This window comes from Ochlerotatus camptorhynchus, unplaced genomic scaffold (assembly GCF_037179485.1).
Source record: "Ochlerotatus camptorhynchus isolate MF236.1 unplaced genomic scaffold, CSIRO-AGI_Acam_v1.1 ptg000094l, whole genome shotgun sequence".
NCBI lineage: Eukaryota > Metazoa > Arthropoda > Insecta > Diptera > Culicidae > Ochlerotatus > Ochlerotatus camptorhynchus.
Window position 1 is genome coordinate 3,114,795 of NW_027040584.1, and position 26,217 is coordinate 3,141,011.

The 26,217-nt window shown below is 40.3% G+C and overlaps 2 protein-coding genes across 3 annotated transcripts in view; one reads left to right on the forward strand and one right to left on the reverse strand.

The window, feature by feature from the left end:
• The first annotated feature begins 3,458 nt into the window (after positions 1-3,458).
• On the forward strand, positions 3,459-11,856 carry LOC135698715 (NECAP-like protein CG9132). 2 transcript variants are annotated; one of them, XM_065218797.1, is made up of 4 exons: positions 3,459-4,164; positions 4,227-4,417; positions 4,484-4,677; positions 9,424-11,856. In XM_065218797.1, exons 1-4 carry the CDS (start codon positions 3,876-3,878, stop codon positions 9,485-9,487), a joined length of 738 nt encoding a protein of 245 aa, XP_065074869.1. In that variant the 5' UTR covers positions 3,459-3,875; the 3' UTR covers positions 9,488-11,856. The 2 variants fall into 2 exon arrangements, with proteins under 2 accessions (XP_065074869.1, XP_065074868.1); XM_065218796.1 differs by having other exon boundaries at positions 3,462-4,164; positions 4,218-4,417.
• Positions 11,857-12,023: 167 nt separating this feature from the next.
• The window catches only part of mud (mushroom body defect), a 76,126-nt gene continuing 61,932 nt past the window's right edge, over positions 12,024-26,217 (reverse strand). Inside the window, exon 9 of the mRNA XM_065218823.1 lies at positions 12,024-12,285. Coding sequence (XP_065074895.1) covers positions 12,235-12,285 — 51 coding nt within the window. The 3' untranslated portion in view covers positions 12,024-12,234. The remainder of the gene's footprint in view (positions 12,286-26,217) is intronic.

The window sequence follows — 26,217 nt, forward strand, 5'->3', positions numbered from 1 at the left end:
TTTTGATGCACGCCTTCTCAAAAATCAACCGATCAACAACAGAGGGATTTTAGAACGGCTGTGTTGGATTTGGAGAATTTTCTCTTAAATTTCACACTTCGAAAATAAATTATTATGTTCAAAAATCCTATCTCAGTTCATCTCATCACACTAATTGTCTAGGGGTATCCCACTCTAAACTTTATTACTAGTATACATTAAATACGTTTAAATCTCTCATAGGTATTCTTAAGTATTTTTAAGTATTTTAAACTTGCATAATTTCCATCGTAGTTACCGGTTGAAAGTGTCGTTGGTTGTTGTTGCAAGTCCCGTCAATTTTATAGTTTTTGTCACTTATGAAATGAAATTAATTCCTGTTTTAATCTATTTTAATTGCAATAAAATCATGATAATTGGTATATGTATTTCAATTATGCTTATCTAGTAGTGTAAAAAATCGTGTTATTCAAATTACTGATGCTTTAGAGTAGAGAGATTCTAGAACCTCTCTAGTTTCGAGCAGACTTTCCAGTGCGCTATCATTAATTTTGACTCCTTTACAGAGCTGTTCCATATTCCTAAGAAAATAAGGAACAAGGAATAAGGTATGGAGAAGAAAAAAATTCTTGGCTATACCTATACAAGTCAACGATATCAGGGTTACGCTGCGCATTTCCTGTCGAACTACGACGATGAAACGAACCTTTTACAGTAGTAAATTGTGCTGATTGCATTACGCTTTTCGGGTTGTAAAACAGTGTTACTTTAGACTGGTGAAGTAGTTTAATTGACATTTTGCAGTCGATGTTTTCATTTGAACATAAATTTCCCAGTTTAAGTATGTGTAGACTAGACTAGACTAGACTAGACTAGAACATAAATTTCTCAGTTTAAGTAATTGGAACCACCAACGACAAGGTGCTGGTGATTGAGGATTTCAAAAACACTAGCATCGCTATCATTCTGATCCGTAGTGGCAAATAGATTATCCCGGTCGAATCGAAGCGGTAGTTAAAAATGAAAGGTACATTGGGGTAAATGAAAAGTGGTGGGACAAGTGGGTAAATGCCCAACCCATTACGGAACAAAGGATATTAAAAAAATGAATCCAGTTTAATAAATTTTAGTGGGTAGACAACAATTACCCACTTGTGCCACCAATTTATAACTTATACTGTTCGATCTTTCCAGAACGTGACATGTTAAAGAAGTTGATTGGTTTGTTGTTTTCATTCAAAAGTTTGAATAATCGATACTTATTTATTCACATGTCATGTGTTGAAATAAATTGATTAAATTTAAGTTTTACAATCGTTGCTGTTAGTTAATAGAATCAATGAAAAAATTAATTCTACTTCAACACATAGCAGATATGGCTTATCAATCATGTCCAGCTCTAATAATGGTTTAACAGATGAGAATTGACGGTTCCAAATCCGAGGAAATGTAGTTCATATTTACAACATGTTTACTATGTGCGCCATAATTCTGCGCATTTCGCCAAAATGTTGCAGTGTTTTACTGTTTTATCTTAATTTATATTTTTACCATGCACAAGCGGCTAATACCTACCATTGTGTTCAATCCAATTCAAATTATATACAATTTCAAATATTTTTTGAAATTTTCAAAACAGGCTCTTTACGGCAGAATAAACACATTCGGTGGGAAGCTACAAGATGAAACAGATGCCACAAGCTCGGCAACAAGTACAATGCGAATGGTTTGGAAAACCTTCACAACTTCTTGTTCAGATTCGATAGCCCTAAGAGTCTTAAGTAGTGTTACATGGCCTAATCATAACGGTCTAAAAGTACTTAATCTTATAACGCAACGATCGATAAAACCAAACTAACAACGAAGGGAAAGGTTCCATGATTGTCAATCTGACTTCTTCCTGTATCATGTCGAACAAATCATCCTAAATGCGCATCAAAGTGTGACATAATTAATAGTGCAGGTATAATGCGAAAATGATGGAATCGGTTTCTACATTGGAGAAATAATCAGCGGCTGTTTTTTCTGTTGACGACATTAATTTATAGGTGAATCATTTTTGCAATGATCTTCTCTTATTCCAAGACCATATCTTGATGCCTACAAGACAAAAGAAACATATAAAATAGCTGTTAAAGCTTAAAATATTAATACTGCAGTTTTCAAATATTCACACAAAATCCTTGACGACATCTGAAAAATAAACAACTAAAATGTGTTTAGCAACGGTGGTAACAACCTAATGCAAAATATAGGTTAAGTATTTTTAAGTATTTCCAGGTATCTTAGGTATTTGTAAAAACTTTCTGAGTATAACGCGAGAAATATAAAGTTTAGAGTGGGATGCCCCTAGCTAATTGTCATTGTTTGAGCATTGTATCGTTAAAAAGCGAAATTTATCTTTTCTTCCGTTATAGGCTAACTAAGAGATTGTTTCAACCTCTGGTGGTGAAAAGGGGAACCCTCAAAAGAGTGATAAGGGTGGAAATTTTCACCGTGAAGCATATGGGAAGTGGAAAATATTTTCACCTTTCCTGGTTAATTTATCCACCGCATGTGCTTGAAATCATGCACGTGGAATATTTTGTTTTCTGTATCGGGTTTGCAGTGATCCGGCTGGTGCATCCATATATTTTTGATGAGAAAAATTAAGATTGATTCAATTAACCCAGCGGTTATGATCTCGGTTATGATCTTCCGGATTTTTAATGTGTGGTTATATCCTCGGTTATATCAGCTGGAAATCAGTTCAAATATGAAGATATTCGAAAAATACGACCACTTCCGATGGAAATTTGCAAGTTGTACAATAAAATGTACATTGGTTTGAGTTTTGAAAATCGTCACTATTATGTAAGCAAATGGATTATATGACATTTCCTTTCGAAATCGGCTAGCGCACTCTACATTGATGGTGCATGAAAAGAGCCTATTATATTAACTAGAGTCGGTGTCGACTCGCCCGCTGTATGTGGGATGAGTCACGCCAAGAGAAAAACAGTTGAACTCGCATCACGGTTTTCGAAAGATTCCCTTTCTTTTAATTTGGCAACAGAGGACTTCTACATCAACTTCAAATGACTTCTAGCGAGAAAAAATAATAGCGGCTGTAGTAAATCATTATATCAGTGATTTTGTCAAATTATCTTAACAAAAATAGTAGAAATTCTCATTACTGATCATAACAAAACGTATCCCATGACAATTGAATGCTCACTGCGTGTTTATTATCATTAACAAATGGAAGCCTGATTCCCCTAAATTAAATTTGGAAAATACGATTCACTCCGACAACGCACTCGCTGCATACTTCCCTTCCAACTCGTAGGCATCGACATCGGACTGTAGTCAGTCCCGAATCGAGCTAATGCCCGAGCAAAAGAAAACCGAAAAACTGCTGAATAGCTTACGTCACACGGCCGATGTCAAACCTGTCAAACTCTGGGATGTGTGATGTGAAAACACAAAAGCGAAAAGAAAAGCCAAGGAAGAAAGTTTTTGCAGCAACACTACAGCAAAAGCAAATATCATTCTGGTGGTGGTGTTTTTTTCCTCGAATTTCACAGCAATTTTTGCATTTCGTCAGCAGTTTTTCATCGCTCGGATAAGAGTTCCTTCCGAAGCGCATCTTCCGAATAGTAACGACGCATTCCTTCGCACCGTTCAGTGCCAATCGGAACCGGAAGTGTGGAAACCCTACAACCAGCACAAAAGGGGGGCGTATTTTTTTTGGAAGCCCTAAGTCGTGCTTGTGTGTCATTGTTCGATTTTTCCTTCCTCTGTCGAAATCTATCTTCTCCGTTTTGAGGATTGAAGTGTGATTGATAAGAGAGAGAGTGCAAAAGAGGAAGCATAACAATCGTTCGTTGATAACGAAAGAACACCAAAACACAGCCATGGAGTACGAAAGTGTCGTGCTGGTGAAGCAGGAGGTGTTTGTGTACAAAATCCCACCGAGACAGAGCAACCGTGGCTATCGGGCCGCGGATTGGAACCTGGCGGAACCGACCTGGACCGGTCGCTTGCGTATGGTATCCAAGGGTAAAACGCTAGCCGTAAAACTGGAGGACAAGAACACCGGTGCTCTGTTTGCGAACTGCCCCATCGAGGCGTACCCGGGGGTGGCGATCGAGTCCGTGTCCGATAGCTCCCGGTACTTTGTGCTGCGGATACAGGACGATAACGGTTCGTTTGATGTATATTTTCTTTGGGGTGTGGGTTTTTGAAGACTTTCAAAGCCGTTTCAGGGAGAACCGCCTTCATCGGACTCGGGTTCGGAGACCGGTCCGATTCGTTCGACATGAACGTCGCCCTGCAGGACCACTTCAAGTGGGTCAAGAACGAGGAACAGATCGCCAAGGAAAAGGAGGAACCCCAGCAGCAGTTGGATCTGGGCTTCAAGGAGGGTGAAACGATCAAGATCAATATGAAGATTACGGTAAGGATGGCAGGGAGGGATTTATTTGGCTTTGTATTGTTGTCTCAAATTGAATTGCCATTTTAGAAAAAGGACGGCTCGGAAGGTGGTTACCGGAGCGGGGGAGCTAAGAAAGTCGGAGGACTAGGACTGTTGCCACCACCGCCGGGAGGAAACAAAATTGCACCACCACCGTCGGCTGCGTCTCCATCGCATCAACCCACTGCGGATGCGGCTGGTTCCGCAGGGCAGTCCGACTGGGGAGAGTTCACTTCGGCTGGGTAAGTTTTAGAATAGCAGCTCTGTCGTCCATTTAATTTGTAGGTTGCGTATTCTTCTCGGGATCTACCTGAGTGCTACTTGGAATTGTCAGATAAAATGAGGGGTTCGTAGATTTTCCTATGTTTCGAGGGGTGCATCGATTAGCTTGGCACCGAAGATAGTACCAGAGCTGAGCCAAACAGTTGAGCTCGTTTCTTCGGGACCTACTAGTCTTAGAGTTACCTCTATGGTACATCCGAACCTGCAAATGTTCGTGTAGTCTGGTTTCTTGCCGAACCAGAATTCGAAGGGGGTCTTTTCCAGTGATCGTGATGTCAAAAGATTCTGCATATGAACCGCCTTGTCAACTGCTTCTGCCCAAAAGTGATATCCCATCTTTACGTCGTGTAACATACATCGTGCCATTTCAACGATCGTCCGGTTTTTGCGTTCCGCAACTCCATTCTGTTGTGGTGTGCAGCTTGCGATGTACTGTGGGACAATCCCGTTCGTCCTGTTGAACTTCTCCAATCGTTGCGCCTTATATTCGCCGCCTTGGTCTGAGCGAATAACAACGGGCTTCCTTCCAAAACGATTGCATACCATGTCCATACTCCTCGATCTTGTCCGCTGCCTCGGACTTCTTCGTGAGGAAATAGACCACGGTGAACCGGCTGAAATCGTCGATCATCGTGAGAAAGTACATTGAACCTACTGGCGACGTCGTGTTCATCGCCTTCGTTGATTGTTTTCCACGCCCTTGACCAAATCTTCGCGTACCACATGTCCTAGCCTTCGGTGGCACACGTGGACACAGTCCGTGGGATGTTGTGCGGCGTGCATTCATTGTTGCTTGGCGATTTTCAAGTAGAACAATCCTCCAACTTTGCTTGCAACAGCTGCAACTGTTCCTCTGCACTTGATAACACTTCCTAACTACTTCAGCTCCCCACCAGGTTCGACTCTAGCTCAGGACCATAGAACACTTCCGACAAGATGACTTCCTGTTCCTTGCCTCGATCGTCGTAGCAAAACAGCCTGCCGGAACCAATCCCCTTCACGGGTGCCTCGTTTCCATCGGCCAAAGTGATGGATATTCCAAAACTGCTTCTCAGCTCGTCGAAAAACGTCCGGTCGGAGCACATGTGAGACGTTGCTCCCGAGACGATGATCCAAACCTTCGACGATTTTCGATCGCAACTATCGCAACTGGCCAGAGCGCTGCACTGGGTAATTTGGGAGGAGGAGATATTATCGTATGCCCAATCTACAAAAAGGGCGACAAGTTGGATTGCTGCAGCTACTGCGCGATCACACTGCTTAGCGCCGCCTACTCTCCCAAATTCTGTGCCGCCGCCTGTCACCATTTGCATGAGAGTTCCTGGGGAAATACCATGCGGAATTTATGGAAGCCCGTGCTTCTACGGACCAAATTTTCACGATTCGGCAGGTTCTGCAGGAATGCCGCGAATTCAACGTGCCCACACATCATTTGTTCATCGATTTCAAATCCGCATACGCAGATTCCCGGATAAACTGACGCGATTGGTCAAGGCGTTGTTCGAGTATCGGGGATACTCTCGAGTCCCTTTGAATCTCAAAGGGCATTACGGCAAGGTGATGGAAGGTGTGATAAGAAGAGCAGTGATAGACACGAGTGGCACGATCTTCAGGAAATGCATCCAGCTTCTTGGCTTCGCCGATGACATCGACATCTTGGCACGAAACTTTAAGACGATGGCGGAAACGTAAATCAGACTGAAGGAGGCTGAAGCTAGGCGGATTGGACTTGCCATCAAAGCATCAAAGACGAAATACATGAGAGGAAGAGGTTATAAGGAAGCCAGTGTTTACCTTCCACCCCGATTGACGTTGACGAAATCGAGGTGGTCGACGAGTTCGTGCATTTGGTCATCGATCGTATAGCTGATTGTGGATCATTCAAGTTACTTGACGCTCAACAAACTCAACGTTAACCACAAACAAAAGTCTTTCCATTCGCATAATGGACAATTAAATCTTCGAGTTAAACGTCAATGCATTCAGGATCGATTCTTCATACTTGATCTTTAGGAAAAGTGTCTACTCTGAAATCGAGTAAGTTGCTTCAATTTGAACAAAGCGCACCGAAACAATAGGTTGTATCGAGTAATAAAAACAGTATATAGTGCGAGATACAACGATACAACTGCTGCTGCTAACAGCTGAGAGCAAGCTGGCAGCTTGAATTTGCGTTTTTTTTTGTTGGCAATGAGGAAATCTTTAAAAGGCCATCGTGCCACCGCTTGATGACTGGGCACATAGTCGCGATGACATGGTATGTGAGATTCTTACCGCGCTAAAACCTCCTTGGACGCCTTGCCCTTTTCCCCCGGAACCACTTGTCGTATTACTTCGGAGAAGGCCGTGCATTACTCACCTCACTTTACCTCAGCTAATTGACGCTTCCAGTTCGCTGATCTTCCCTCCAATTCGTAAGTCATTTAGCTCCCAGCGTCGCGTTCTACTCGGTTAACCCCGGTGGTGGACTCAGCCTACTCTCTAGTTCTCTCGCTTCGGCTTTCACTTCGCACTTTTGTGAGCACATTACTACTTTCTAGCTGGTCCTCTCGCTATTTTCGCTGCAGCGCTCTGCTGACGGCGTTGAAGGTGCCCTCCTCTCGACACATTTCTTCGACGACATTCTCCGTGCTCCTCTCCTCTCGCACATCATCAAATCTAGGACATTCGAAGACCACGTGCTCTGGTGATTCTTCCACATTCCCGCACTCCGGACAGAAGGGTGACGTTGTGTGTCCGAACCGATGCAGGTACTTCCTGAAGCAGCCATGACCAGACAGGAACTGCGTCAAATGGAAGTTGACTTCTCCATGCTTCCTGTTCACCCAGGTCGAAAGAATCGGTATTAGCCTGTGTGTCCATCTACCGTTCCCTGCTGCATCCCACTCCTGCTGCCACTTAGCCATCGACACTGTTCTCACCATTTTTCGTTCTCCTCTGGTTTCTCTCGTCATATAGCACTCGTAGTCGTCCGCCAAGGTGATGCCGATTGGGATCATACCGGCGATAGCGCATACTGCCTCCATCGAAATGGTTCTGTACGCACTCACGACTCGCATGGCCATGAGCCGGAACGTACTGCTCAATTTCCTTTGGTTCAATCCAGGCTGGACCTCCGTACCTTAGTATCGATGAGGACACACTAGCCAGAAGACGCCTCTTGCTGCTGCTTGAACCAGAATTGTTCGGCATGATTCTGGCTATTGCGTTGATGGCCTTCGCCACCTTCTCGCAAGCATATTCGATGTGGCTGTTAAAGTTTAGCCGGTCGTCGATTATCACTCGCAGATACTTCAGCACGTGCTTCGAAACAATGGTGTGCTCTCCAACGGTGATTTCTGCCCGATGCACTGCTTTGCAGTTACTGACCAACATCACTTCTGTTTTGTGGTGGGCTATCTGCAGCTTCGCTCCTTGCATCCAGTTACCAAGCGTATCTATCGCCTCGGCCGCCAGCAGCTCCACTGCTTCCAGCGTCTCACCGGTTACCGTCAAGACGACATCGTCCGCAAAGCCAACGATCTCAACTCCTTTGGGCAGCTTGAGCGTCAGCACGCCATTTTACATTCCGTTCCACAGCGTGGGACCTAGAATGGAGCCTTGTGGACCTCCCGCCGTGATTCTAAGCGATTTCTGTCGCGTAGACCAAGACCCGGTTCTGGAAGTAACTACTTAGAATCCTGCAGAGGTAGTCTGGAACCCTCATTATATGGAGCGCCTTGGCGATGGCCTCCCAGCTGGCGCTATTGAATGCATTCTTCACATCAATCGTAATCACGGCGCAGTATCGATTTCCTCTCCGCTTCTTTTTGAAAGCTTTCTCGGCTCTGTCAATCACTGTCCGAATTGCATCCACCGTCGATCTTCCTTTACGAAATCCGAACTGCCTCTCCAACAATCCGTGTTCACTCTCCGTGCATTTCGTCAGCCTGTTCAGGATGATCCTCTCCAAGAGCTTTCCGACAGTATCCAGCAAGCATATTGGCCTATACGATGCAGGATCCCCCGGCGGTTTTCCGGGCTTCGGCAACAGCACAAGCTTTTGTACCTTCCACCTATCAGGGAACTGACCCTCGTCCAGACATTTCTGCAGCATCATCCTGAACAAGTTCGGGAAAGTCCTTCCACGATGACTTTCAGCTTGTTGGGACACATTTCAACCGGCATCGTTGGACCTCTGATCTTCGTCATCGCGACTCGGTGTGCGTTGACCAGGGGTTGGCATCAGCATCGCGGCACAGCTCCTTGAAACTATTTGACTTGCTCAGCTTTATCTTTCGTTTCAGTGCAGCCCTGGCCTCTCGGAACACCACCCTGCGCTCCTCTCTGTCTGCTTCCGTTCTTGCTCTATGAACGCACCTTCTGGCTAGAAGACAAGTGGCACGGAGAGTGCTAATTTCCTCGTTCCACCAGTAAGCTGGACGCCGCCTGTTCGTTGGCTCCAGTTTTCTCGGCATAGTTGTGTCACATGCCCTTGCTAATGATTCGGTCAACTCGTTCGCGCTTAGGCCCGGGACGCTGCTGTCTACCCTTAGAGCTTCGTTGAAGAGATCCTTATTGAATGCCTTCGTCTTCCCATATCGTATCTTCAAGTGCTCTTCGCAAGCGCCACATTTCGTAATTTGGCACACATGCAGTTATGTGACGCATTCTTCCTGTAAGCAAAATGTACTAAAATCCCTTCCCTATGTTTCTTCCCATTTCAGAGAAAAACCCCAAACGACGGCAACGACTCCTAGCCAAACGAACGCCAACTGGGTGCAGTTTTAAGTTTATGCGAATAAATTAACTCAAAATATTCTTAACAACAACAACAAAAAAGAAAACAGAAGAACTTATAACATGTAACAACAAACAAACAAACAAACAAACAAAAACCAACCCAGAACCCAACTACTAACCACATCCCCTATTGTTGTTGCCGTTGACTACTTACTACATGCTCCGTTTGTTTTTTTTTCTCTGTTAACAATACCACACTTGTTGATCAACATCAACGATCTCACGTAAACAAACGAACCCAAACCAAGCAAAAAAAAACCGGGAGGGAACGTTTGAATAGAGAACCAATCCACAATCCTAAAATAGTATTCATATACAATGTGCGCAAGGCTTCGTAGAAGGAAGAAGAGAAAAAAATCATTCATTGTGAGCAACCCATCTCAAATCTCAGTAAAATTTGACCATACATACCTATATCAAAAGCTGTATTTAAAACGAAAAAAAAACAACTATAAGTAAGAAGCTGTTTGAACATATTTAGGCAATAACTAAGCAGAAATTTACCCCGAGGAGTTGCGCAGTATTTGGGAAAAAAAAATGAATGTTATTACTCGAAAAATGAAAAAAAAACTGTTACGCATATTATCGTAGAAAGTAGGTAAAACTAGAAGGTTTAGTTTTTGATTTTCGTTTGCTGACGATCAATAGTGGAGATAACTGGGAAGACGACGAAGAAGAAAAATGGTTTCCTTATTGCAAAAAAAAAACCAAAACTGGATGCTAAAGTTTCATTTCAGCTATACACAACTTATAAAAACTGATATAGAAATTAACGTAAGTGTTGGCAAACAAACCGATATCTAATCCGTGTAGTTACAATATTGCAAACAAACCGGAAAACTGTGAACACTGGGAAGCAGACGAATGAATCTTGTAATATATTATTTTTTTGTGGGGTTATAGATTGATCATGGGACGCCGCAGAGACGACGACGGTATTTTGAGTTCCGTTGCGTACGGCTACTAAAAGGTTCGCTGAGTTAGTTCTTTTTTATGTATATTTAGCTTAATTGAAGTTTAGCAACATTAGAGTACGGGAAAAAAAAAAAGTACGGCGCGGAAAGTAATGTAAGAAGTACTATGAAAATGAATTGTCAATAAATTGTCTCGCAAATGTTCGTATATTGTCGAAGCTAGTTGCGGTCTTTCGTTGTTTAGAATAATGTCAAAAACGGCAGATCTGTATTATTGATTATGTTCTGTTGAAATATAGCGTTTTCTACGAATATTTAGACTTTCTCGAAGAAATGTGGAAGCTGGCAAAAACTTCTGTGGCTTTTATAACTCTTACCATTTCACCTTTTCGTAGACGTTTTCGATCGCAAACGAATGCATCAGCTGGTTTGTTATGTACCTATACATAATCAACTGGATGCATGGGAATCAAGCGTTATCTCAAGGTGGGAACGGTAAGAGTGAAATATGAGATCAAATAAATTAAAATCACTCTAGTTAAAATGGAGAAAAATTTCGCATCACCTAGTAGGTAACCTGAATAAAAAAAATAATACACCATGCAAACTGAATTTCAGTGGTATGCATGCTTTCCACTTAATATTTTAACCTTATCCTATCATACGAACTTGATACTTTGACTAACATAACGAAATTCTAAGAACACATGAAGCGCCATCTCTTGACAAAGACTCGTACTGGATCAAAATTTGATGTTTCTTCGAGAAAAGATGCCAATTTGTATATCTAACCTATGCAATTGAAATCTGCCGGTTGTATGACACCGATACTAATACTGCTTCTGCTTAGTTCTCTGGGCTATCAAAAAAACATGAACCAACAACAGAATAGAGAACACGTCCCTGAGTTTATGCAAAAGTACATAGCTTGCCACCATTCCATTATTGTCCTGCGGACCGACCCAACTCTCCCCGACGAGATCCAGATAGCAAAATGCGAAACCCTACATTGCGAATAGCTAATCAACACTCACCTATTAGAGCAGCAAGAATGGAAGTATTAGTACCCAATAGAGGTTCATCACCCTTTTCTTCACACGCAACCACACCCACAAACAGTAAGGTAGAAAATGGTCATAACAACTTAACACACACACAAACACAAACACCCAGTCTCTAGAGAGAAAATGACTAAAACACAAGTAAAAGTAAAATGGTGCATATAGAAACACAGACAAGTTTGCTGGACAACACGAATAGAACTACAAATGGTAGTACCTAGCAGCATCAGCGCGCGTGAGCAACAACACTCGGAAATAGAAGAAGGAAACCAACGTGAATCAGAGTTTACAGGAGAACCAGATAATATATATTAAACAAAACAAACAAAAAAAAACTAGACATAAAGAAAAGCATACTTATGTAGAGAAAAAAAAATGCAACTGCAACAAAAAACAGAAGCATTTGTTGAAATTCAATAGTAGAGAATAAACTATTATCGAAAGTAGACTCCCCCAACTCGCAGCATGGCTTTCTTCGAAATTCCACTAATGCACTAATTAAACGTAACAAATAGAATCATTTAACGCGGAAGAATAGTTTTTGATCTTTATTTGAAAAACAAATATGAAATACTATAAAATCTAAAATCTTATTGCCTAGGAAGTCTTTTGTTCCCTTTTTTTCTTTTTCGTCTATTTGCCCGTAAACCATATTTGTACAATACAGAAAAAAAGTAAGTAATACTAATCTACTAGTACATACTCGTGGGAAAAAAAATAAGTCGATCATCTCTTCCGCTCGCTACTATGTATCTATCTGCTATTTTCTATGCTTATTGAACAAGCCCAAGCGCCTCCTGGGTGGAGTGTTCTGGAAACTCGCGTGAAAGTAGATAAAACGACGAATATGGAATGGAGAGAAATAGGAGAAATGGGGTAAAGAATTTATTAGTTACATATTTTTTTAGGATCAGTCACACTGGAAAGCAAAATACTCGGACGTACTCTTTGACCACTATTTCTACATTCAGTTTAGTTAGATTCAAGCTCTGGGTTAGGTATTTTGGATGCATGTTTAGAAAGATAAAAAATAGTGTTAGGCCCCTGGCAGAGTGAATGTGCTAACCCACCAGGCTATCGCATTCACTCTGCCCAGGGATCTTGGACTTGAAAAAGGGCAAACACACTAAGAAGAAGAGGAGCCAACTGGCTTCTTTTTGTCTGTGACGTGTTCTTCTTCTCTCGCGGAAACAACCGTGCAAAAACTATTTCATTATGGGCGACGCAGTTGACTGCCAAAATGCAAGAAATTAGATTCCCTGTTGTAAAAATTCCGGCGTTTCTATACGTTCACTCGAGCAATCCAGGAGACTGGCAACCCCATATCACTCCTATACGTTTGACAGTAGGCAAGATCACGGGCCTTATTTAAATACGACCCGCCTGAAGTATACATGGTGGAAAGGGACGGAAAATCGTGTTATAAGCAGAAAGACAAGAGCAAATCTAGACCAACAACTGAAATAGGCGGAACAACCAAACGTAAACAATGGCTTTAAACACAAAATTCTCGAGAATTAAAACACTCCCACACAAACTAACAATGCCATTCTATAAAGGAAGTTTGCTCTATCAGATGATGGTATTAGATTGCTTGGATGTGCTTGGATTCTCGTGGAATTTTCGTTTAAAGTCATTGTTTACGTTTGGTTGTTCCGCCTATTTCAATTGTTGGTCTAGAAATGATAACATCAAATTCATGACCGCCAGCCAGGCCCCTGGACCAATCAGACGCTGGATAGCGTTTGACTCAAAAAACTACAAGAGACAGCTCTATGGGATTGTACGCAATGGTGACGTAGGACTACGTGGTCTTATATATAAATCTTATTTGTTAACTGCAGCAGGAGCTTGTGTTTTGTGTAGAAATAGGAATTTGAGCGAAGTACTCTCTGTTTATACTCTTTAGTATGACGCGATTGACATAGATGGCCCACAGCGACTTACGAAGAGCTACTGATTCCGATGAAAAGCGGTGCGGCTTCTTCCTCCTATGGATGCTCATGTGGGCTGCAGCACGCTGCTTGCAAGCAGCCTTTCGTTGTGTACCGGAGAACACCACCACCACCGGTGAGACCGGATGGAATTCAACTTTGAAATCTGTGGTAGGGAAATCGCTTTTCGCAGGCAATCGGTAATAATTTTAACTATCATAGAAACAGTTGCATATTCGTGCAATTTTCAATAGTGACATTTTGAAAAATGATAGTCTTAATTGAAAAAAAAAAATAAAAAATAAAAAAATTCCTATCGATTCCTGGCGTATTAAGAATTAAAATCCATCATCTCTGGATCAAAATAAGATCACTTTCATACCGCGACCGACTTTGGAGATTGAAATTGCAACCCCAATGTTGCCTTCAAGAACATTGTATGTTAGATTTAAACATATCTAGAGAGAGCTGGAATTAGGTGTAGCAGCTTTTGTAAACCATGACTTCTCTCTATGATTTTTAGGAATTCAAGGCACGCCCACGCAAACCAACATTACCGTCGGGTAGGGGAAGTCTTACCCTACCTGATGATGATGTTGATTTGCGTGGGCGAGCCTTGACTTTCAAGACATCATCGAAAGTAGTGATTGTTTACAAAAGCTACGCCCTAATTCTACTCTATCTTGATATGGGAACTGACATCCAATTGATGCCTTGGCAAATGTCAAAAAAATTATCTTTTAAAAATTTTAGGAGTTCCTAAAAATGACCGTTTTGTTGTGATGGTTGAGTATTGCTGAGCTATTAGGGTGTTAAACACACATGAGGCTGGTGAGCTGTATGTTGTTCGGAATGAGGGTGACGCGTTGGCATAGATGGCCCACATCGCCTCACGAAGAGCTACTGATTCCAATCAATAGCGGTGCGGCTTCTTCCTCCTTCTATGCATGCTCATGTGGGCTGCAGCTCACTGTTTGCAGGCAGCCTTTCGTTGTGTACTGGAGAACAATGATCAACGCCACGCGCCGAAAGCACTGCTTCTGCTGCTGATGCCGACGACCGAACACCACCACACACGGTGATTGGAACGGAATCCGATCAGTGGTTGAGGTCAGCCTTGATAGCTACCTGATTGCGGGGAGCCTTTCGTTGTGTACCAGAGAACAACACCACTCACCACGCGGTGATTGAATAAACACCATTTGGTGAGACCGGATGGAATTAAACTTTGAAATTTGTGTTAGGGAAATCGCTTTTCGCAGGCAATCGGTGATAATTTTAATCATCATAGAAACAGTTTCACATTCGTGTAATTTTCAATAGTAACATTTTGAAAAATGATCAGTTGCGACGATCTTTAATTTATCAGTAAGAAATTTCTGATCGATTGCTGATAAAATTATTGAAATTGGTCCAGGGGCAGCTGAGTTATTTACGTTCAAAATCTTTCAACACCCATATTCTTGTTTTCGTTCGAACCGTATTTTCCATACAAAAAAAGTTTTTTTGTATGGAAAATGCGGTTCGAACGAAAATAAGAATATGGGTGATAATTGTGTTACATGTTCCATTTTCGCTTTTCACAAAGTGTATCCCCAGATAGAAATCACAGACGTAGTCCTACGTCAAAATGCCCCCTTTTGTCTCCTCTTCCTCTTAGCAAAAACATAGCTGAGTCCTGCACCGCAAAAAATGACACGTCAACTAGCACGTCAATATAAAGTTTCTTGCTTTTGGTTTGCAATTATTGTCAACGACATAAAAATCAAAGGTAAAACACTTCACAAATTCATAGGTTTTTGTCATTTAGGGGAAATGACGGCTTCGGCATGCCAGACTATTTTCGGCAACCCAAATTGAAACACTATTTTCACTGGATTTTCTTACGAAAACACTTCGCTGAATGCATGCAAACGATTCTTTATGCTTTCAGCTTCAATTTGACGATATTTTTACCACTGAAAAAAAGCAATCTAGCAAGGTTTCCTTGAAATGAAACACACGCACTACAAATTGTAGCTGATTTCGAGTTGCCGATAATAGAACAGCAGATTTACATGCAGTTCAAATGGAACGGTTGCCGAAGAAAAACTGGTTGCCGACAATACTCGCTCTCACTAGAGAACATTGGAGCTTTGTAAAAGCGTTTCAAAACAGTTTTTGACAATTCTTTCGACTGAAATTGTTAGAGCAGCTGCCAGCAAAAGATTGTAAACAAACCAATACTGCATATATGTGCGTTCCTTAGAGAAAAAGGCTATAGAAAGAAGGTCGCTGCTTAGGTTGCCGAGAATACGTAAATTCCCCTATGTTATATATTCAGAACCTTCACGTTTCTTGTGCAAGAACAGCAGTATCCCACAGAAGTGATAGGGTTCTGTACTGCTGTGCTGTACCCAAGTTGTCTAGAACATCTCTCACCGTAAAACATATTAAATTATATTTACATTTGCCTAAACAGCCGGGATGAATCACCAATTCAGATAAAGTAGAGAAGGTAGGTCAGTTACGAACGAATAGTATTGCAAAAGTGCATACGGTATGTTTTGCTGACTTTCCTCTTTTACCTACTGGCGGTCGTTCGTTCCACGGCGAGTAAAGAATCATATTTCAAAACAACGTTGCGTACCGAAGGTAGTTTATTATTATCGTTTAATATTATCAAATATTGTCACCGCCGTCCCAGGCGTTTCTATCCATCATAGAGAATCGATTTTGTAAAATTGCAAACATCATCATTAATTAGCTATAAAGAGTATCTGAACAATGAATTAAACAGAGTCTTTCGACAACCATCGAGGCGTGACTTTCAATGTGCTCCGAAAGGACACCACATTCCGAAACCTCAAAGATTCCCAGTGCTCTGGCCCGGACTCGTTCCGGCACCCAGATACCACTTACTCGATGACAACCTAGTCCGTTAAAATTATGCAAACCGGACATAGTTTATGGCGACCGTTTGGCCAGTTGTGTGAAAAATTTTCCCAACTGTGAACCTGAGTAGCCCGCGAGTCAGACCGCGTACAAAGTCAAAAAAGTGCCGCGTAAAAGTATATGTGAATTTCGATCATCGTGCGACGAATGGAAGCAAGCGCAAATAAACTGGAAGTGCTACGAACAGTAATCGGTGTGATTGAAGAAAAGTAAATTTAACAGTTTGTCGAAACACAGTGCAAAGAAGAAACATGGATTTTTACGCTACCAAAGTGACAGTGGTGTGTGCCAATACAGGGGCCATAGTCACCTACTACACACTAGAGTATGTGCAAAACTAATGATAGAAGAAAATCGGCTGAGAGAAATTCACCACGAATAAAGAACTAGAGAAACCAACTTTTTTTTTGCGTGTGTGACATAACAACAATGTGTAAAGGTGGAAAAATGGCCACGGTGAACAACTTAAAATTGACGTTGAAAACTTTAAAAAACCGCGAAAAATAACAATAAAAAAGCTACAGTTAACAATTTGAAGCCAGCGAAGAGGCTCATAAATGTGCTTAAAGAAATCAATGCCATAAAAGTGATCAAAGAAGACAATGAAGTTATCACCATCATGATAAGTAGAGAAACGGTGGAAATTAGTGAAATACCTGGCATCGTGTCAGCTAAGAAGAATGATATACTAAAATGGGCTTCTTTACTTTTGCCCACAGTGACCGGTAGTTTGATCATGGTAACAAGAATGGGAATACAAACCCACCACTCGGCACTAAAAAGCAATATAGGTGGACAGATTGTTGGCCTTGTGTACTAACACCTAAAAATAATAAACCATATTTAATAAAATATCGTAATAGTAAAGAAATAAGTGATACAAAAATGGGTAACGAACAGACAACACCGAAGCCGCCGACAGTGCATGAAGACGTTGTGCGCATTATTAACGCGAACGTGCAACAAACAGCTCACGTTCAAAAAACAGCAAGTGCAATAACAGTTCTCGCATACGTAGGTGTTATTTTCTTAATCGCTGCTCTGTTATACGCAGCTCATCGTATAATAACTAAATACGAACGGATGAGAACAGCGGAGCTGATAAGAAGGAACACAGTACTAAATTCAGTAGTGAGCACGACCGTTTAAGCTGCAACCAGTGAAGTTTGAAATGGTAAAAGTCATCAAGAGTTTCTACAGAGGAGAAATAATACGATTGATCCATCAAGCATCAACAGCAATTCCGAGAGACAACGAAGACGACGAAAGCAACCATACTGCCTGCCTGGTGAAAAAGGTAATGCCTTATGAAATTACTAAATAGTTTTTATTTGAAACATTAGAAAAAAACAACTCATAAAAAGTTATTATTATACAAAAAGAGAGAATTTACACAATGATGAAACCATTTTTCATAAATAATTACACCAAAAATTATATCAGAGTTATGCTCTATACACACTAAAAATATTATATATTCATGTCGAAACAACTATTAGAACTAGCTGAAATAATAACCAAAGAATACACCAATTTATATAAAAATAAAAATAGAGCAAGATCTTTGGATAATATTCTCATAAAAACAAAAACACTAGATGAATCTATAAAAAAATATAAAGAAATTCTGAGGAACCTAGAATTTAGACTCAGTACACATAATTGGAATTACGAATGTGAAACTTACGAGATTGTAAAAATAAAATATAAAGCAGCAATTAATATTCTCGAAAATTCAATTATCCTGGAGCCAAAAAGGCCTATAATTAAGTTTAGAACTCTCGCAAAAACAACAATACTTTGCAAACGACTTTCTTCATCAATTATTACAAAAATGCCTAAGGTTGATATAAAACTTGGCACAGCACTGGTGCAAGCCTATGATGGTAAACCAGAAAATTTGAACACATTCTTGGATGCTGTAGCACTCTTCAAGGATGATGTGGAAGGAGAATTTGATGGAGCAACTCCAGCACAAAAGGCAGCTGCCAATACTACAATGTTTAAATTTATTAAGACACGGCTGACGGGAATAGCCCGCCAAGCCATTACAGGAGCGCAAAATCTAGAGGAAATATTGGAAAAATTGAAAACAAATTGTTCCTCTAAAATAAATTCTGGCAACTTAGAGTCTAAGCTTAAAGCTTTAAAGCAGAAAAACTCAAATTTAGACGAATTTTGCAACGAAGTAGAACAATTGACTCTACGACTTGCAACAACCTACATAGAAGAAACTATACCAGTTGATAAAGCTAATCAAATGGCAACTAAAACTGGCGTTGATACTCTAATTAATGGTATCAATAATAACGATACAAAAATTATTCTTCGAGCTGGAAAGTTCGACAAGATAACTGATGCAACACAAAAGGTTCAAGAATGTAACCAAGATAGAACTACGAACAACTTACAAGCACAAATATTTATGACCAGAAAAAATTATCGTGGTCGTGGAAAATTTAATGGCGTGCGTGGACACTATAACCAGCACATAAGGAAAGATTGGAGAAACAACCAATCTCAAGGATATCAAAACTTCAACTACAGACAACAGAATAGATTTCAAGATCAGAGAGGATCAGGAAATCGAAGAGGAGGGTATGGAACACCCAGACCTTTCAACCCTCAACAAAGACAAGCGTCATACTACGCTCAAAGTAACCCACAGACAATACAACCAATCCAACAATTTCAACCACAACAAACAGTACAACCACAACGAGTTAATCAAAATTTTTTAGGTTAAAGCCATGGACCGCATTTACAATAAATGCGTCCATATCCAATTTTGTAAACTTGGATGTAGATCTGTCGGACTCAAAAAGTACTTTTATAGTAGACACAGGGTCAGACATATCTATTATCAAAATAAATAAAGTAAAGGGCTCACAATTGTATTACCCTAATGAAAAATGCATTATTACAGGAATCGGGCACGAGGGAATACACTCCCAAGGCACCACAATAACAAATATTAACATTGAAAATATAGCAATAGAACACAAATTTCACATAGTAGATTACGATTTCCCAATTCCCACAGATGGAATATTGGGAAGAGATTTCTTTACAAAATTTAAATGCAAAATTGATTACGAACCATGGTTACTAACGTTTGTAGTAAACCAAAATGAAATTTCAATACCCATAGAAGACAACTTTCAACAAACTTTATTTTTACCAGCTAGACACGAGGTAACTCGTTATGTACCATACTTAACATTAAACGAAGATATGGTGGTGCAATCTCAAGAGATCCAACCAGGAATCTTTTGTGGGAACACCATCATATCAGCAAATCAACCAATTTTGAAATTTATTAACACGACAAACAAGCATGTTTATCTGGCATATTCGGAATTTAAACCGAAAATGGAACCACTTCAAAACTTTCAAGTTTTTTCTCCAAAAGGTAACCACAAGACTAATATAGAAAGAAGGAAAAAAATTTTAAAACAAATAGATACGAAAAATATGTCACCTCATGCACGCAAAGAACTTGAAAACTTAATCATAAAATTTGAAGATATTTTTAACCTAGAAAATGAAAAATTGACCACTAATAACTTTTATACACAAAATATTTCCCTAAACGACAACGTTCCAGTATACATACCCAACTACAAGACGATCCATTCGCAAGGTGATGAAATAGAAAGACAAGTGCAAAATATGCTCAAAGAAAAAATAATCGAACCTTCAATTTCATCATACAACTCACCAATACTTTTAGTTCCAAAAAAATCCGCCAATTCCGAGAAAAAATGGCGTTTAGTTGTAGATTTTCGACAACTAAATAAAAAAAATTTACCCGACAAATTCCCCTTACCGAGAATTGATAGTATTTTAGACCAACTCGGTAGAGCAAAATATTTTACCACCCTGGATTTGATGTCCGGATTTCATCAAATCCCGTTAGAAGAACACTCTCGAAAATTCACAGCATTTTCGACAAATTCAGGCCATTATAAATTTAAAAGATTACCATTTGGATTGAACGTTAGTCCAAATAGTTTCCAAAGAATGATGACAATTGCTATGGCAGGATTAACACCAGAAAAAGCATTTATTTACATCGACGATATAGTCGTAATTGGATGTTCCTTGAAACATCATTTGAATAATCTGAACACAGTTTTTGAACGTTTAAGGAGATATAATCTAAAATTGAATTTATCAAAATGTAAATTTTTTAGAACAGAGGTTACGTACCTTGGACATAAAATAACGGACAAGGGAATATTACCTGATGACTCTAAATTTGAGACAATCAAGAATTACCCGGTACCGAAAAATGCCGATGAAGTACGGAGATTCGTTGCTTTCTGCAACTATTACCGTAAATTCGTTGAAAACTTTGCAATTATTGCACATCCTTTGAATCAACTTCTAAAGAAAAATGTTACTTTTCGTTGGACAACAGAATGCCAACGCGCTTTTGATTGCTTACGTCTTAATTTAATGTCACCCCGACTATTACAATACCCTGACTTCACAAACAAATTTATCCTGACTACAGACGCATCAGATATTGGATGCGGTGCTGTATTGTCTCAGGTCACCAACGAAGGTGATCGACCTGTTGCGTTTGCAAGTAAAACTTTCAATCCAGCAGAGAAAAACAAACCGACCATACTCAAAGAATTAACTGCCATACACTGGGCAATAAATTATTTTAAGCCGTATTTGTATGGTAGACGATTCACAGTAAGAACCGATCATAGACCACTTGTATATCTTTTTGGGATGAAAAATCCTACATCTAAACTAACCAGAATACGGATAGATTTAGAGGAATTTGATTACGATGTTGTATATATTAAAGGTAAGGAGAATGTAGCAGCTGACGCGTTATCGCGAATAGTTACTACTTCAGATAATTTAAAGCAAATAAGCATTTTATTAGTTAATACGAGGTCAATGACCCGGAAAAATGCACAAAGACACAAAGAAAAAATAAAAGATAATAATGAAAAACCAGAGATTGATCACCTCTCAGCTTATGAAACGAATAATCCTACGGAAACAAATAAATTAATGAAACTGTCGACAGCCGTAGAGAACAATAAAAGGAAATTTATGATTTTAAAGAAAAACAATAAAACGCTTGTTGCACAAGTGCATCAAGACGTTAGTAATGGATGTCAAGCTCTAGAACTTGCTCTTCCAGAAATTGAAATGATTACAAAAAGATATAATACAAAGCAATTGGCAATATCTGCAAACGATAATATTTTCAAAATAATGCCAATAAATTTATTCAAGATGATTGCAAATGATGCATTGAAAACACTAAAAATTGTAATTTATAAAGAACCAATTTTTATAAGTAATATTAACGATATTCAAACCATACTAATCAATCATCATAATACACCCACCGGAGGTCACGTTGGTCAACATCGATTGTACCTAAGACTCCGAGAAAAATATAGATGGCGAGATATGAAAAGTACTATTGCAAAATTCGTAAAGGCCTGCGAATTGTGCAAAAGAAACAAGATTATCAAGCATACAAAAGAACCGATGGTGATAACAACAACACCGTCGAAAGCATTAGAAATTATTTCCATAGACACAGTAGGTCCATTACCTAGAACGCATAATAATAATCGCTATTGCATTACGATACAGTGCGATTTAACAAAATATATAACAATAATCCCGATACAAAACAAAGAAGCAAACACCATTGCAAGAGCACTAGTTGAGAATTTTATTTTGATTTATGGACACTTTTTGGAAATGAGATCTGATCAAGGAACTGAATATAACAACGAAGTACTTGAACAGATATGTAAATTATTACAAATAAAACAAACATTTTCAACACCATATCACCCACAGTCAATTGGTTCATTGGAGAGAAATCACAGGTGTCTTAACGAATACCTGAGATCTTTCACTAACGAACATCAAGTAGACTGGGATGATTGGATAAAATATTATGAATTTTCGTATAATACTACTCCACATTCAGATCACAGTTTCACTCCATTCGAATTAGTTTTCGGTAGGAAAGCAAATCTTCCGCAAGATGCTATCAGTAATAACAACGAACCAATCTACAATTTCGATAGTTACAAAAATGAACTTAAATATAAACTACAAAGATCCCATGAAATAGTTAAACAAAAATTGCTAGAACACAAGTTACAGAGAAAGGAACAATTTGATAACAATATAAACCCAATTTCCATAAAGTTCAAAGATATTGTATACCTTAAAAACGAAAACAGGAAAAAACTAGACTCATACTACATTGGACCATATGAAATAGTGTCAATTAACAACCCAAATTGTGAAATCAAGCATCTAAATTCAGGAAAAACAATCATTGTACACAAAAATAGACTGATAAAAGCATAAAACATGTATGCAAAATAACGAAAAACCTTTATAAAAAAGATATTTGGAAGAAAACAGTGTTAATTTAAGAAAAGCCACCGAGCCTAAACCTCAAAAAAAAATAATAAATTCAAAAAATAGTAAAACTTGAGGTAGGTGAAATTTCCCAGCCTTGAGCTGAGGAGTGAATAATTCGGTTATCCTAGATTTAAATCAATTTGATCGCATAGATTTTAGAAACCAAAATTTTAATTTTTATGTAAAAGCATCTGGGACAGGCAATAGGTGAATGATTTCGTTCTATTACATCATTCAAAAAAAGGGGGGAGGTGTGCTGTACCCAAGTTGTCTAGAACATCTCTCACCGTAAAACATATTAAATTATATTTACATTTGCCTAAACAGCCGGGATGAATCACCAATTCAGATAAAGTAGAGAAGGTAGGTCAGTTACGAACGAATAGTATTGCAAAAGTGCATACGGTATGTTTTGCTGACTTTCCTCTTTTACCTACTGGCGGTCGTTCGTTCCACGGCGAGTAAAGAATCATATTTCAAAACAACGTTGCGTACCGAAGGTAGTTTATTATTATCGTTTAATATTATCAAATATTGTCACCGCCGTCCCAGGCGTTTCTATCCATCATAGAGAATCGATTTTGTAAAATTGCAAACATCATCATTAATTAGCTATAAAGAGTATCTGAACAATGAATTAAACAGAGTCTTTCGACAACCATCGAGGCGTGACTTTCAATGTGCTCCGAAAGGACACCACATTCCGAAACCTCAAAGATTCCCAGTGCTCTGGCCCGGACTCGTTCCGGCACCCAGATACCACTTACTCGATGACAACCTAGTCCGTTAAAATTATGCAAACCGGACATAGTTTACTGCTGTGAAAATGTTGTGCTATGTCCACAATAGAACTACAAACAACCATACAAAACTAGGATGACGGAAAGAAAATTGGAGAAAAGAACGGCCATTGCCCAAAATAGGCCTCTTTCAATATCAGGCGTCCGTGTGCTAAGACGCATTTCAATTAACTAAGTGCAATGGTTGGTGTTTTGAACGATAACCAGGAGAACCCCCCCCCCCCCCCCCCTAGCAACAGCTAGATGTGCTAGGGAAATTTAACGTTCAGGTAACTAAATACCCTGCACCAAAAACCGTAAAGTAATTACGTATTCGTCCCATAGGACCTCTTTTTATGTTGGACCTTAAAAAGGTCATCCGTCAGCACACGGCCGGCTCGTGAAATTGGAAACAGTTTCCGAGCCTAATTGTCAAGGACCAAACAATATTATCTGGCCAAACGTAGGCCATAATCGCAAAGGAGTTTTCCCTTCTCGGCGTGACCAAGGTGGCCTTGCCACGGTCGGCCGATCGTGCCAACGAAGGACGACTCCTGCCATCCCATCGTCCAGCAACGCCCGCTGGCCTGTCATCCGCTCGCTTCGTCAATCTGGCGAGAGTTCCGGCCGCACAGTAGGACAGGAGTCACTGTGTCGGCCATCCCGATTCACCATCAACGGCAGCAGCGGTATGTACCGGTACAGTAAACAACGCGATTAGGCTACACGACCATATTACACGAAATTATGAACACAGAACAACACGCACATAATACAGAAAGTGGTGAATAAATGCGTTTAAAGAAAAGTGAAAGTTCATCGTTTTTGTATCGCGAAACCCTCTGATTACCCGGTAGCTAACCGACCCTGGATGTTCCGGAGCTTGCTCTTGTCGCCTGAGTTGACCGAGTGCTGTATGTTTGATCTCCGAGTAGGTAGTTGGTGAGTGCTGAGTTCTTACATCAGTTATACAATAGTATTCACATTCCGGGTAGCTTCCATTCACTTGCTATAAAAAATTGTTTTTCGGAATTATGCAATCATTAGATGTTATAATGAACGGCGCCGGTGGTGTAGTGGTAAGCGTGATTACCTCTCACCCCAGCAGGCCTGGGTTCAATCCCAGTCGGCGCCGCCGGGATGTTCTGAGGCATAACATCTCTGATCACGCCTTCCTTCGGATGGGAAGTAAAGCCGTTGGTCCCCGGTTCATGAGTTGATGGGTCGATAGGTAGGGTCCAGGTGTGGGAGCTGCCTTCCTGGCACGTCGGTAGCATTGGTGCTCAGCACAGAAAAAACAAACCAAAGGAAAAAAAAAGAGCAACTGCATGCGTGAAAAAGTAAAAGATGCGATCCACAAAGCAGAAATTGACACATCTAAATTTGTAGTAACATGAAAAAAAAGTATTATATTGTAACAAATAAATGTAAGCGTCACTGAAATACGATAAACCTGCTGTGTCCATGTCATCTGATATAAATCACTGGGCCAAAAACCATCTCACTCGGCTATTTAAATCGTTAGCGTTCGTTTGTTACGCATTCAATCGCGTTCTCCCTAGGTATACGACGATGAAGTCCGCGCCACCAAACACGGTATTCTGCTGGGTTCCGGGGCACTGCGGAATACCAGGCAACTCTGAAGCTGACTTTTTGGCTGGGGCAGGACCATCTGCCCCTCGCTATACCAACGAAATACCGTTACACGATGTCAAGCGCTGGATCGTGAGCAAAGTACGGGAAGCTTGGGACGCAGAATGGGCCCAAAACCGCTCCCTCTTCATCAGACGGATCAAAGGGACGACGAAGACATGGACAGAACAGTTGAACCAGCGGGATCAGAAAATAGCGTCGCGTTTGAGGACCGGTCACACCAAGATCTCGAACAATTTCGATGGAACGCCGTTCCACAGGACTTGCGTCGGTTGTAGAACTCCACCCTCATTCGAGCACATTCTATGCGTATGCGCTCAGTATCAGAACCTGCGGGAATTCCACGGGCTTCCAAACAGCATACGCGACATCCCTCCACACTGGCAGCAGTAATGCACTTTTTAAAGGATACTGCATTGTAGTTTAAAGTAGTTTGTAGTTTCGGCTGTTGGAACATCTCTACTTGGGGGGGCCCTCCCGGTTCCCCCGGTGATGAGCTCTGTCTTATTCAGATTTTAATGTTGTGTCTTTAATATGTTGTGTAAATGTACGATCGAGCCAGGAACCAATTTTTGGTTGAAGTAAACACTGTAAAAAACTACTCTGTAGGGGTCCTCCTTCTGAGGAACCACCTTTCATGGACGAGATGAACTAGCCCAAGGTGACTACATATAGGTGTTCTAATGTGTCAAATTCATGATTCAGCCATGTTGGATTTTTATATGGGACAGCGACCGAGTTTGTTTACAATTTGCTCTAAAACCGCACTTTTCCCCCCATAACCTCCTCGCCTATATAGTGACAAAGCTGTATAACCATTTATATACCCACCATGAACTAGCCTACGGCTAAAAATCTCAAAAATATAGTTAAAAAAACCCCTAGGTATAGAAAATTGTTCGGCTGCCTTCAGTTTATCCTTCATTCCTTCTACTGTTCTCAGTTCCGAGTCTACCTGCAGTCACTTGGTTGGAAGAATTTACACTAGTTCATAAATCTATTTGTAGGTTTGAGAGA

Excerpts from the sequence above, each read along its gene's own strand:
- LOC135698715 (XM_065218796.1), top strand. The coding sequence starts at position 3,876 with ATGGAGTACGAAAGTGTCGTGCTGGTGAAGCAGGAGGTGTTTGTGTAC. Across the intron at positions 4,165-4,217 it reads GCGGATACAGGACGATAACG|CCGTTTCAGGGAGAACCGCC; the intron begins GTTCGTTTGATG and ends AGACTTTCAAAG. Across the intron at positions 4,678-9,423 it reads GGAGAGTTCACTTCGGCTGG|AGAAAAACCCCAAACGACGG; the intron begins GTAAGTTTTAGA and ends TTCCCATTTCAG.